Source organism: Thunnus maccoyii, chromosome 8 (assembly GCF_910596095.1).
Source record: "Thunnus maccoyii chromosome 8, fThuMac1.1, whole genome shotgun sequence".
Classification (NCBI taxonomy): Eukaryota; Metazoa; Chordata; class Actinopteri; order Scombriformes; family Scombridae; genus Thunnus; species Thunnus maccoyii.
This window is the reverse complement of record NC_056540.1, coordinates 24,583,183-24,597,193: the sequence shown is the minus strand read 5'-3', so window position 1 is coordinate 24,597,193 and position 14,011 is coordinate 24,583,183. Positions and strand designations below refer to the sequence as shown.

At 40.0% G+C, this 14,011-nt stretch overlaps 1 protein-coding gene across 3 annotated transcripts in view; it reads left to right on the top strand.

Moving 5' to 3' along the window:
- The window catches only part of slit3 (slit homolog 3 (Drosophila)), a 261,998-nt gene that overhangs the window by 214,057 nt on the left and 33,930 nt on the right, over positions 1 to 14,011 (top strand). For all 3 annotated transcript variants that reach the window (XM_042418724.1, XM_042418725.1, XM_042418726.1), the window contains 8 exons: positions 2,022 to 2,154; positions 4,210 to 4,278; positions 4,410 to 4,481; positions 7,127 to 7,198; positions 10,641 to 10,712; positions 10,817 to 10,899; positions 11,037 to 11,117; positions 13,217 to 13,341. In XM_042418724.1, the coding sequence (XP_042274658.1) occupies positions 2,022 to 2,154; positions 4,210 to 4,278; positions 4,410 to 4,481; positions 7,127 to 7,198; positions 10,641 to 10,712; positions 10,817 to 10,899; positions 11,037 to 11,117; positions 13,217 to 13,341 (707 nt within the window). The remainder of the gene's footprint in view (positions 1 to 2,021; positions 2,155 to 4,209; positions 4,279 to 4,409; positions 4,482 to 7,126; positions 7,199 to 10,640; positions 10,713 to 10,816; positions 10,900 to 11,036; positions 11,118 to 13,216; positions 13,342 to 14,011) is intronic.

The window sequence follows — 14,011 nt, the reverse complement described above, 5'->3', positions numbered from 1 at the left end:
TTAGTTGATTTAATCAAATATCACCAACATAAAATCATTTTTTTCTTTGGCTTAAAGGTTTGAAGATATCCTGCTGACAGTCAGAGAAATGTACTACCAAACAGGAGCAAAATAACCTCTTGGTAACGATAAAATGTCCACATTCTGAAGGTGTAAATCTCAAACTGGTTCTCAAAGGAAGAAAAGCACAGAAGCACTCTCAAGCACACTCATACACACACATACATGAAACCAAGGTCCCCATGTCCGGTCTATTTATAGTTGAATAAAATGGCTGTTAAGTTGTCCAGAGGCAGCCGGGGGAAAGGTAAAGTTAATTGAATTTGTGAGAAGATATTAGTTAGTTCAATCAGCCAACTGTAGAGTGAGTCAGCCCACGGCTACACCTCCCTGTGGACTCACAAGCTACACACATAAAGACACACACTTACACACTTGCACACTCGGCTCCACACACGGGCATGTAAGCGCCCATTTACTTGACATATAGACATTAGCACAATTAGAAAACTACAAAGTGAATGAGAAAATGGCCGTAGGACAGGGGGAGATAGCTATTTAACAAACTAAATGTACACCAAACTGAGCATGTACATGCACGCACACTTCCAGATGCACAAACAGACATACTGTATGCTGCAGTACATGAAGTCATATTGGCACGAAGGCACAAATATACACAACAAAGCATGACCACAAATGAGTATAAACCTGGCCTTTCTCTTTCCTAATGTCTCTCTCTCTTGCCACATACACACACACACACACACACACACACACACACACACACACACACACACACACACACACACACATATGCACACAAACTCAAATTGCAGTTGTGTTATGATTGGCTTAGTGTCCATTCTTCATTATCCTTCATTATGGGTTTAACTCTACATTTGGGACCACAGTTCAACTATTTACATGCTGTTGCACTAGATTAAAGCTGTATGTGTGTGTGTGTGTGTGTGTGCGTGGGTGTGTGTGTGTGTGTGTGTGTGTGTGTGTGTGTGTGTGTGTGTGTGTGCGTGGGTGTGTGTGTGTGTGTGTCTGTGTGTGTATTTGTCTGTCAATCAAAGAAATGGAAGAAATTTTAGGCCAAGAATAACACTCTAGTCTCTGATCCCTCTTATCTCTGAGTACTAGAATGATTACAATCACCCAGTTTGTTCCTACCCTATGATTGTGCATGTGTGTGGGTGTGTGTGTGTGTGTGTGTATGTAACATAGCTGCAAAGCTTGATTTGTCAAGCAACGTTACATCTGTTCTATTTAACTCAGCAATCTTTAAAAACCTTGTTTCACAGCCAGACCTTCATGTGTGTGATTAAGTTCCCTAGTCTTTTTGACATTGAAGAAGTTAATCACAGAAAGTGTTACATTTTTTTTATATAAATATATCTTGCAAGGTAAAATAAAATCACTCAAATCAATTCACATATTGATAGGACAAAAAAAATGTAGGTTGTATAACTTCAGGCGACTGCCAATGTTGGGTCAACTTTCATTTTGTTGGTGTATTTACATGAGTTTTCAAAGTTGCTGCAGGCCATCCTATCAACATCTGTTCATCGTTTCACCGGAATCATCTGAGGGGTTTTAATATCTCAGTGACCCGCCTGCAGGTCCCGAGCCAGATGTTGAAACACACGAGTGCAGCTCATTTTAGCAGCCTCTGGTCATTTGATATGGATTATAAAGTACTCTTTAAAAGTGCTGAGTGGAATTGACCAAGTGCCACGCTTGTTCACTAGTTCAGACATGATCTCTTTCAGTCCCTCCTTTCTCTCTTCGCTCCTTTTGCCTTTACCTGTCTCAAGTCTGTTCCCTCTGTCTGCCTGTCCCATTTCCTTCTCTCTTTTCCTCTTTTTTGCTCTTTTCTATCATCATGCTCTCATCTCTGCCCTTTTTTGGACTCTCCGTCCTTCTCTTTATCCTTCCCTTCCTTCTCCCTCTGCATCTTTCCCTTTGTCTCTCTCTAACGTCCCACTCTCTCTCTCTCACCCCTCTCTCTTCAGGTGCTGAGGATAATGGTTGTCTTCCTGCGTCTGGTTGTCCTGATGCCTGCACGTGCTCAGACACCGTGGTGCGATGCAGCAACAGAGGGCTGCACTCTCTGCCCAAGGGCATTCCCAAGGACACCACTGAACTGTGAGTTGCGCGTGCATACACACACACACACACACACACACTCACACATGTTCACTTTTGTTCAAATATACAGACACACCACACACCGACCAGCACACATTCTCATGCACACGGACAGAAATGGGCAAGCTCGTCAATGCTTACTCACGCACAAACAAAGTCACAAACACACACACACACTCACACATTGCTGCAGTGCAATATCGATGCAGCAGTTTGCCCTCTGCTGCTTCAGGAACCAACAAACTATTTTGTGAAAACACACTCTGTCTCTCTCTCTCTCTCTCTCTCTCTCTCTCTCTCTATTTATCTGTTTATTTTTCTCTGTCATCCACACAAACAGTCAAATTACATTGTTTTTATATATGACGAGTGGCACTAGTGCTGCAGGTACTTGTTTGTTTGTGGGTGTTTTGATGTTGATGTAATAAATGTGTTTATTATTGAAGATATTTAAATCTATTTACAACATGCTGTACAGTTTAGCACACTGTAATGCCAACCAGAAAAAGACAAAGACTGCAATAAGAACGACAGAATTACAGAGGGGATACTAGAAAGTGTCCTTGGGTTATTTTAAACTATTTTAATAATTGCTTTAAAAAAAGCAGTCATAGTTTGCAATGTTATAATGCCAAGGATAGTAAGAAGGAAGCCAAGGTCAACTTTGTATGTGTAAAAGCTCTGTCAGAGCAATGATGGTTTTTCCAAACTTTTGCCTAGTACAATACCGTCATGTCCTTTTTCATCTGTGACAGAAAATGAGTCAAGTCAGACAATGAAAACAGAGAGAAACTAAAATATGTTTATTTGCAGTTCTAAACAGTTCGTAAATTACCGTTAAGCACTTATTTTTCTTATGATCTCCCTGTATATTACAAATGATACATCTTGTAAATTGTTTTATCATTGTTGTTAATTCCGAGCTACGAGGAATCCTGTTTGATTTGATGTAAGATAAAACAAGGGTAAAACAACTTTAATCAAAATTAGGAAATTTAGAAAAAAGCCGGAACAAACTCTCTCTGATGGAAGGTGAATTATTGAGCACACACACACACACACACACACCCGTGTGCACACACACACACACATTCATAAGCCCCTCTAGCTGTGAAATAGGCCTGCACTGCAGGGTCAATAGCAGTGATTAGGTATTGATCAGGCTGAAGAAGACACTCCATCATACTGTCTACATGACCTACTTATGACCTGAGAGAGAGAGAGGAACAGAGACCAACGGATCATAAAATGTGTGTGTAGGTGTGTGTTCATGAGTGTATGTATGTTATCTTGTCTCCTACACACCAACAAACACAGAAAGATCAGTATCTTGTATGTTTGCAGTGGTTAGAACATGCATCTGTTTAAGTCTACATGATGCAACAGTTTTGTTGTAGTACAGTTGTCCTCTGCTTCAGTTCAGCAGGTTCCCATCTCAATACTTCATCATCATCATCACCTTGATTCACATTATTTAGAGGCATAATATTATAACATCATTCGCAATGTTCTACTTGTACAGCATGTGTAAAAGATAACTTGAGATAGCATCAATGATAAAACAATATTTATTTTATAAAGTATTATAAGTTCTTGTGGTGGCATACTTTTTAATGTCATTCTCTCTCTACGCTCTAAAACCATCCAGTAAAAGCGAAATGTCACAGACATAATATTTACTCTACTATGTTTAGTTTTGCTTTGCATTGAATTTTCTCTCAGTTCAGTCTGTTGCTGCCATAATTGTATTCATGCAGCACAGATCCACAGAAAACCATCAGAAAAAATGACATATAAGACACTCTACTCCTCTGGAAAATGAAAAGTTTCCATATGAAGGTAGATCTGAGATCCCCCCATAGCACCACTCACATTCCTCGTCTCACCAACGCAGCCCAAACTCCCTCCTTTCCTCTGATTTCCATGTGACTGAAGTTGCAAAAATAAACCTTTTATGTTCTATATTGCTATTTTCTTCCCCCATAGGTCTGAGTATGTGTATAAATATATATATATGTATTACATATATTAACTATGCACCTTTCCTTGCAGGTACCTGGAGGGTAATACGCTGACATCTGTGCCCAAAGAGCTGGCAGGCCTAAAGCAGCTGTCGCTGGTGTATGTACAGCTCACATAACCTTGAACAGAATACACATATTGTGCAGACAGTTTTGAAACCTAATATGCATATATGAAGTATATGTGTGTGTTTGTCTTTGTGCATTTACTGTATGTTTCCATCTACACAGAGACCTGAGCAACAACAGCATCAGCACATTGGGCCCGTATACCTTCAGCAACATGACTCAACTAGCCACACTGTAAGTTACCAAGACAACACACACACCTAGTCATGCATACACACATCTCCACCCATGTCTTGATGTCATAAATGGATTGTGTGTATGTGTGTGTGTAAGGTTACAAACCACAAGATAAATCAGTTTTTCTTCTCTTAACTTTGATTAATCGCCCTTCTTGTCTCTGTCTCTTTCTTCATATTTTCCTGCTACTTTTTTTCTGCCATCTTCAACTTTCTCTCCCCTCTTTTATTTTGTTTCTGTCTTAGTCTCTCTTTCTCTTTCTAGCTTTCCCACCTTAGTCCTCCTTTTACCCCAAATATCTCTCGACAGCGCTCCCTCTCCTCCCACTCGCCCCTTACCCTCTCTTCCGTCTTATTTCAATCTTCTTCCTCCATCTCTTTGTTAATACACACAGATCATCTTGTTTTCCCATCTCCCTCTTTCTCTTTAAAAGTTCTCTAAACTGTCCTGTATCTTCTGCTCCACTCACCCAATGAACTTCTTGGATTATGACTATCTCTCCTTCTCTTAAATGTCTCCTTTCTATCTATGTTTACTGCTCTTCTATCTTACATATAAATGATTTATTTATTTATTTTTTTTGTGATTTTAGTGTGAAGTTTGCCCCTTTCTTTTTTGCTTTTAGTTTATCTAGCATGTTACATGGATTTTATATCAACTTGCAGGGTTCTGTGTGCTCAGGGAAAGAGTTGAATGAGCACGTTTGCTCTTTTCCAGCAACGCCCTGTTTCATATTTCATGCAGTTGCACTCATTCACGCCTGGGAGCTGCCCAGTGCAACCACAAGCTTCTACTGTCAGCCCCAGATAGCATCTGTGGAACACTTTGTGATTTAAATGCCTTGCTCAAGGGCACTTTGCCAGCAGTTGAGGAGGTAGAGGAGATGGTTTTACCTTTCACTTTCCACATTGGATTTTCCAGTCTTTGAGTCAATCTGTTGTTTTACTGGCTTTAAGACTCCTTTCTCTTAACTTCTAGGCCAGTTGTTAATTTTATTCAATTTTTTCCTTCTTTCCCGTTAGACACCTGTTGGTGTCTTGATCGTCAATAATCATAAGGCATTACTTTATTATAGAGCATCATCAGCCGGAAACTGCTTAGATCCTTAAAAAGTCTTGAAAAGTCTTAAATAAGATTTTCAGAACTTAAAGGTTATTAGTCTTATTCTTAATTATGGTAGGTCTTAGATTTTGAAGTGATGCCTAGTTGTATCAGAAATATCTCCCTACTTTCACTTTCACTATTTGAAATATGGTTTGATCTTCACGACTCACTCCAGTCTAGCACTTTCTTTTCTTTTTCTGGAAATGTTTTAATCAGTTCTCCACAGGCCGCCACCTGCTCTCACCAAGGTAACAGGAGTACACAAACTAGTGCAGATGATGCTCAACTAAAGACAGTTGGCCTGGGGGGTTTAGAGGAGGCACAAAATCCTCTGTTATCTCTGGTCGTTGCTAGAATCCAGATAATAATGTTTGTAGCGCGGCCAATATACGACATGAAGGAGAGGAGCGGACTTTTAATTTGGTGTCTGCTGAGCTGGAGTTTGCAGGTTTAATGGACTGTTAAAGTCGATGAAAGGTAGATATACTGTAACGTGTATGTGTATTAATGGGGAGAATTAACTACAGCTGACTCTGGGTGCAAGACCGACCAGAACAGCTTTATGGTTTTACACAGTGTTGTCAAAATTAACAATTCCAAGCAACTTGTAATTAAAAGTTAGAGAGATTTTTTTTTTAACACAGAGAGTTTTATCTAAAGTAAAGCGTAACAGTGGGACACAGTTCATTGCATTTACATTTAATTTGATTACTTTATGTGATTTTACATGATTGTTACATAAAGATACAAAATTATCCAATTATCAAACATGAAGCTCAGACATAAAGTGCATTTGTTTTGCTGTGGAAAGGCTATTCAGTTTTCTCTGTCAAGGTCTTAAAAAGATCATAAAAAGCATTGAATTTGATTTCAAAAATATGCAACAACCCTGATCAGTCAGCTTTTTATACTAGATTTATTACTGAGTTTTGTGCAAAATCACATTAAAATAGTTATATCAGCATGAAACGACCAAATTCATCTCATTTGACCATGTTCAGAATTCTTTCCACATATTTCTGTCTCCATCCCTTTCATTCATTGCTCTACTTAACTTTTCGTTCATTAGCAGTTTTAATAGAGTAAAAATGAACAGTGGTACAATATGAGAGTTTGACATTCCAAACGCCTCTGCTTTGCCTCTGGCAATTTTTTGCCTCTACCCAATGATTCAACTTAATTTGAAACATGGCCCCCTTGTTAATTCCCTTTTGTTTAAACTGAAGTAGCTACAGGTGCTGTACCAAGTTATTGTAGAACCAAATCTGCGATGTCACCTCCCATGTCTTCCCTCCTCTTTGTCTCTGTATTCTCTCTGTCCTTCTGCATTGATTTTTGTGTATTCAGGGACGTGGTGTGAAAGACGATAGAAAAGAATTTGAAATGAGTATATCTAAGAAAATAATGATGGGAAAAACTGCATCATTCTCTTCTTTTTCATTACACATTTACTTTTTGTCCTCCTCTTCATCTGCATTTGCACACCACATGTATCTTAACTACTACTTGTGACCTTCTTAATGTCCTCTCTCCAACAGCATCCTGAGTTATAACCAGATTCGCTGCATCCCGGTCCATGCCTTCGACGGGCTCAAGTCACTTCGCCTGCTGTGAGTAGAAAGCTTCATCTTCAAGTGCCGCAGTGGATTCAATATTCAACACTCCCCTTTGCTAGTTATAGTACTGAGCTATATCAAAGTTTAATCACTCCCTTGATGCCACGTCGAGTGCCATGTTTAGACCCAGTCACAAAATGAGTCACAGCCACCCATTCATTTGTTGTCTCAGGGTACTAAAAGAGATAAAAGTGACAATCTCTCATCTCCTCTCTAATACTCCCTCTCTATCTGCATGCTGTCGTTCCTCTCTCCTCTTATGTCCCTCCACTCTGTCTCCCCCTCGCTCCCCTCCATCCATCCTCTCCTCCTTTTCTCTCTCTCTCTCTCTCTCTCTCTCTCTCTCTCTCTCTCTCTCTCTCTCTCTCTCTCTCTCTCTCTCTCTCTCTCTCTGTCTCTCCGCCCAATATTGTGTTTGATGAATCGACCTTCAGCCTCTGTTTCTCTCAGTCATCCATCTGGTTGTCCACCCTCTGTCTCACAAACCCACACACACACACGCACGCACAGTGTGCATGTGAATATTTCTGTCTGACCATCCTCACACACATATAAGCCGCGACACACACAGACATGAGCAGATGTATGGATACTGCATTAACATAAATTGTATTTGTAGTTGTATCCTCAGTGTTCAACAACAGCAGAATTTACCTGATTGTTATATAGTTGCTACATATGCCATTTTAAGTGCATTTTCACTGTTAATTTAACTTTAATATTTTTATAGATTGAATGAGTCTGCGGTTGAGAGAACTTTGAGCTCTGTCTCTTAAAGGATCGGTTAACCCAAATTACAAGGAAACATATTTTTCCCACTTATCTCTGGTGTTACATTGGCATGTAAATGGTGGCGGCATCATGTTTCACAAATGACTGTCCCTTGCAAATTGCAAATAAATTATTTGAGAGTCCCATCACGCTCTTACTTGCTCAAGTATGGGTCGCAAGTATGCCATTTGTTTTGATTAGTGAAACTTGTCAAAATAAGCAAAAGGGGAATTTATGTCATGTTGCAAATTTGGTAAAATGGGCCCTAAGAATCATACACAAATCTGACTGTGAACAAGGGACTATTTTTTCTGTAAAATGAAGTAACTAGAGATCATTTAATTTGGGGGGGGGGTAATTTGGGTGACCTGACCGTTTCCTTATTGGTGTCTAATAAAACTGTACAGCACACAATCCCCTACATTTCCTGTTACATAGAGAATGCTACCATTCTGTTTCATCCCTCTGCAGTCTCTTTTTCTTTTCTTTTGCTTTATTTAAGAGGATAAACAAGGTGGAAGTGATCTTTTACATTAGCAATATCTAGCATTGCGGCACATCACATTAAGATCAGTTGCAGTGGCGAGACTAAGGGCTGGGTTATGCTTGAAAAGAACTTGTTCATACGTCCATTCAAAACTGATGATAGCTGCTCTAGATGGCCACATTCGAGGGGGCCGGCTATCATAGAGAGTGGGGAGACACTATAATGTTTAAATACGCATGTTTTCAGACAGTTTCTCCTGGAAGGCATTCATAGTGTCACACTCACTCATATATCAGAAGTGACAAAAATAAAGACTGAAAACAGGGAGCTAGATATAGAAGCAGTTTACCTCCACACAATTACTGTGTAAAGTGGGTGTGAATGTTGGATTGACGGTCTCGGAAAGTTACAGAAATTGTCGGAAAACAGCCCCCACAATTCCAGTGTCAGAAAGCTGTGGGGGGAAGAGGTTTTCAAAGCTGTTCAATCATCCAACAAGGACTTCTGATGAAGCATACTGGCAGCTTAATGATCTTGATTTATGTATTAGTTGTATTAATGTCGAAAATAATGAGGTAAAGGTGCATTGTTAAAATTTCACATTCACTGGAAACAAGTTCTGACTTAAACAACATGAGATAATGAATAGTGACCTAATGCTTTTACCTTGTATTATTCTTTGTAGACATTTTTTCCTTAACCATGGCCACCATTGTTGGTTCAGACAGGAAAAGTCATGGTTTCACCCTCTGAAATGTCAGCTTTGTTTTCGGCCTTTTCTCTAAATATTGACTGTATCTCTTACAAGGCTTTCACCTTGCTGAAGTTTAGTGATGGCTTCTCTTTTTTTATTCCTCTCTCCTCTCTTTCTTTCATTTTACTTGATGTTGCCGTGGGGACTGATCCCTCTCTGCCCCCGCATAGCAACTGGTTGCCAGGCAGTCATCACTGTCACTTCCTCATTACCCACAACCCCCTCTGGGCCAGCCTTGCGCGGGGGCTGTTAGACCACCATACATAGATACACAAACACACACACACAGCGATGCACACAAACACGTAAAGTTATCCGCATTAAGCACACACAAACTTCTGAGAATAGACACGCCACACACACAAACATGCACACACATACGCTTGCATCCACATTCACACTGACCTGCACACGCACACGCTGAATTATGCCCACACACACACACACACACACACGCACACACGCACACACTTTTCCAATAGTGGTGGTTTGATAGCTGTCCCCTGCTACAACCCTTCGCTCTAATGGAATGTGAACTTATATCCAGCAGGCAACACACTCAAATGGCGAGACATAAAGGACACACACACACTCTGCAGTCTCTGAGCCCTTGGAGACAAAAGTTTCCTACACACACACACACACACAGACACACAAACATGAACACACACACACACACCTACATGCACAAAAACCCAAAGGCACAAAACAGAATTGCACATCCTCAAACTGATACACATCACAGCCTGCAGTTTGTCCCTGTGATACAGTTTTTCACACACACACACACACACACACACACGCACACACACACCATAGTCTGCTAGATGACCATATGAAACAGTTTATATTCCATTCAGAGACCAGGAGAAACTTTATTGCCCAACAATGAAAATAAGCTTTCTGTTTATTTTGTGTTATTCTTTCATAAATATTTTATTTATTTTCCATTATAGAGGTGGATGATGGTATGTCTGCAGCTGAGGAACCACAAATAATTTAAATAATTTAGCATGCAGCTGGTCAGGGTTAGACTGGTGTAGTTTGCTGAATATGAGGATTAAGCAGCTGGGAAGTCAATTTCATTTATCTCTGATATGACTCATATGATGCAGTAGGTTTGTTTAGATATTCATTGAAAATTAGTCAAAAGTGCACCTTCATCTACACAGCTGCAAGATGTTGATCTAAATATAGAAAGTTGTTAGCGGTGTCTACATTAGTAGTAGCAGTAATAGTGACAATATTAGTGAGTATTAGAGTAGGAAGGAAGAAAGGAAGAAACACCAAATACTTAATCCAAATAATTAATTACATAATAAAAATTAACAGTAGGTCAAAAAGTGGCACCTTGACTTTCTAATAAGGTCAATATTGTGTTTAATATTCATGTACACTCTTGTTTTGCTGTCTCTCGTCTCCAGAACTCTCCATGGCAACGACCTTTCAACTATCCCAGAAGGAGCTTTCAACCACCTCACCTCTCTGTCCCACCTGTAAGTACAGCACCATGTTTCTCTGTGTGTGTTGTCACGTATAGTTTTGTTTTGCTGAACAGTAATGATTTTAATTTTGTGTTTGTGTGTGTATGTGCGTATAGGGCTCTTGGTGCCAACCCCTTATACTGTAACTGTGACCTGCGCTGGCTCTCTCAGTGGGTGAAGGCTGGATTTAAAGAGCCTGGTAAGAAGAAAAATCACAGTCAATGCCCATAAAATACTTGAAACCAAAATATTATGTTTTCTGTCACAAACATCTGATATTGTGTAGAAGATAAGTGGTATAGCATAGCTGTTTATCAATAAATTGTGTTTTAACAGGCATTGCTCGTTGTACCGGACCTCCTGACATGGCTGACAGGCTGCTGCTCACCACACCACTCAACAGATTTCAGTGTAAAGGTAAAAAAACCTCTCACTTCTTTTCTTCCTTTGACCTGTGCTCTAGTTTTAATACCGGTTTATTCCTGGATTTAAGAAACAGCAAGGCATTCACAGCAAGATGTTTAAAATAGGGATAAGTGGCAGCAAGCATAACGCTAATATCTATTACGCTGAGAATGAATCAGTTCCTGTTTTTAGATCATAGAAAGTATTTCATTCTTGAACTTGTAGCATTCTAGGCAGTCCATAAACCCAAAACCTCCTCCTGTGTCGGAGTCACCTCACTTCTTCAAGCCTGGGTTTTGCCTTTAGGTGGTCTGGTGGATGTCTCAGGTCAGATTTTGGTGTTTTGGGTGAGGAGGGCTGCCAGTGGTTTTACATTCACATGTTTGGATGCATCACAGATCAGTGGCTAGTTGATTTGCACCAAGAGGGTTCTGAGTTTGAACACAACCAAGTGGACAGGGGTCTTTTTTTATACAATTTCTAGGCCCTTTGGGTTCCTTTCACAATGCAAAACATTATGTGAATTACAAACTCTAAATTCTCCATTGGTCTTGGTTAACTGCTGCATCTGCCACCGGGCGATGTCGATGTTCTGTATTTTGAAACGGTGGCGGCAGGGCTCAACTCCCCCGCAGCAGCTACCAGCTACCTCCTATCCTACAAACAGCCTGTAGCATGCACTGCAGTTTGATGCTATCTACCTGCTCTAATCTCATCATGTTTATTGGCCCAAAACGGATAATCAAACTTTAAAACTGATATTACTTATTTTTTTCATTGGTTTGTGTGTTCACCGCTGGTGAAGAGGTGTATAAGTCAAGGAAGTCAGATAGCTCTACCAGTAAAAATTAGCACCTGTATCGTTTACATCAGTGTGGTTTCTGTGGTTTCCGTAATCACACGGTGACATTCTGAAAGCACCTTTAGTGTGGATGAATTTCTCTCTATATATGTATTAGCTGTGTGGTAGACTGGTGTAGGGTCTACCCTGGTTCTCATCCTATGCATGCTGAAATAGGCTCCAGCAATGTGGATAGGATTTAACCTGTGGTTTTTCTGACAAGGCGTTCCTCCACTGCAGAACACATTGACAAATATTTCCTCTTTTGAGACATGATCATTGAGATATCGAATCCACTTTAGATAAATGTGCAGGCAGAGAAAGCAAACAGCTGAGATTAGGAGTGCTTATCATATTATTTTGAGTGAGTGACTTTGAGTGGCTTCAAGGAGTTTGTGTATATATCAAAGTTGTTGTACAGTTGTTATGTTTCTTAAATTTTGAAATTATTTTACCAGACAGTGAAGCCTTTTCTTGTTCAGGAAGAATGTTTCAAATGCTCTGTAAGGTTTTCATGTTTTTCTATTAGTTCGTTCAGCACTAAGTCCTCACTACTCTTTTAAAGCAGATTGCCTATGTTCAGAGATACAAGTGAGTCCCAAAAATCCCTATCCTATCATATTTCACTCATACAGAGCAGAGTACAGAAGCAGCTGACCTCTAACATTACCTGCCTCAGGGATCCCCTGATATCAGAGCAGAGGGGGAAAGAATTGAGGATTGGACTTTTAACGCACGGCAAAAAAAGAGACATCTTGAAAAGCACAGTCTCGTGCACAGAATGAAACTATATCACAAGGGCATAGTTTGTTGTGCATGTGTGTGTGTGTGTTTGAAGGCTTGCGCAGGTAGCTTTTCCAGATGAAAGTAAAACTATAAAACGGTCTCTGACTCCAGGTGCTGAGAGCAAACTTGTATCGAGGTTTAGAGGTACCTCACATGATCTCTCTCCTCACTGATTCAGATCTCCTCTTCCTCTTCTTCCAACTTATACATGCCCTGGTTCCTGAAACAAATCACATTTATTGCTCTCCTAAGCTCTACTTTTCTTATCCTGTGAGGCCTTTTCTTAGTACACCATCCATTAAAAGAAGTATGTGGGAGCGCCTTTTAGCACTGTATGACTAAATATGTATGTCTTTGCTTCTGACATCCTCCTTTGCTCTCTTTGTCTTTTTATCTTTATCCCTCCTACCTCCCCTTACTATGTCTACTCTCCCCTGCTTTTCTCTTTCTCCCTCTCCATCTCTCTTTACTATATGTGTCTCAGGTCCAGTAGATATCAGTCTCATGTCGAAGTGCGCCCCCTGCCTGGCAGCACCCTGCCAAAATAATGGTACCTGTGTGTCTGATGCCACTGGATCCTACCACTGTACCTGCCCATTTGGATTTAAGGTGAGACACAATAAATACAGTAGCAGCAAAGGGGAGACTATTTGAAGTGGAAGGGGAGGTAACCTGTTGGGCTTTGATGACAGTGGGGCCAACTTTACATCCTTTCAAAAGCACTGCTGTTAACTAAACACACACATATATATAACAGTGAATTTTCATGTGTGCCAATCTGTATTTTTTTTAAATACATTTTTAGAGATGCTTTCACTTCTTGTTGGCCGGGAACTTGAATGTGTCAATTTAATTTAAAGTCTCCCTCCAGTAAAAAAATATATTTTTCTTCTCGTTCCCTGACTTGGATATTTGAGCTTCACTGTACAGTATGATGTATGTGCAGAGCCAGTTTGTTTTCACATTCATCTGCTGAAGAGGGAAAGTTTCCCTGCACTCACCTTAAATCAGAGTTTAAAGTGTGTACCTAGGAGCATGATTTGTGACATCATAACTCATTTTGAGCCAAACATGGTTTAGTATTCAACTTAAGTCTGATTTGAAAACGTGAAGCCTCCAGTGCACATACACTGAGAATGGTCTGCTCAGTGAAGTAGAGGACATCTTGTGTCTAGCAGTTAAACTTTTGAAAGTAGACATATTTGCATATTTATAGATTCTGGTGGGGAAAAAAAAACATGTCAGACAATTTATTATTCCAAGGATATATCCAATTACC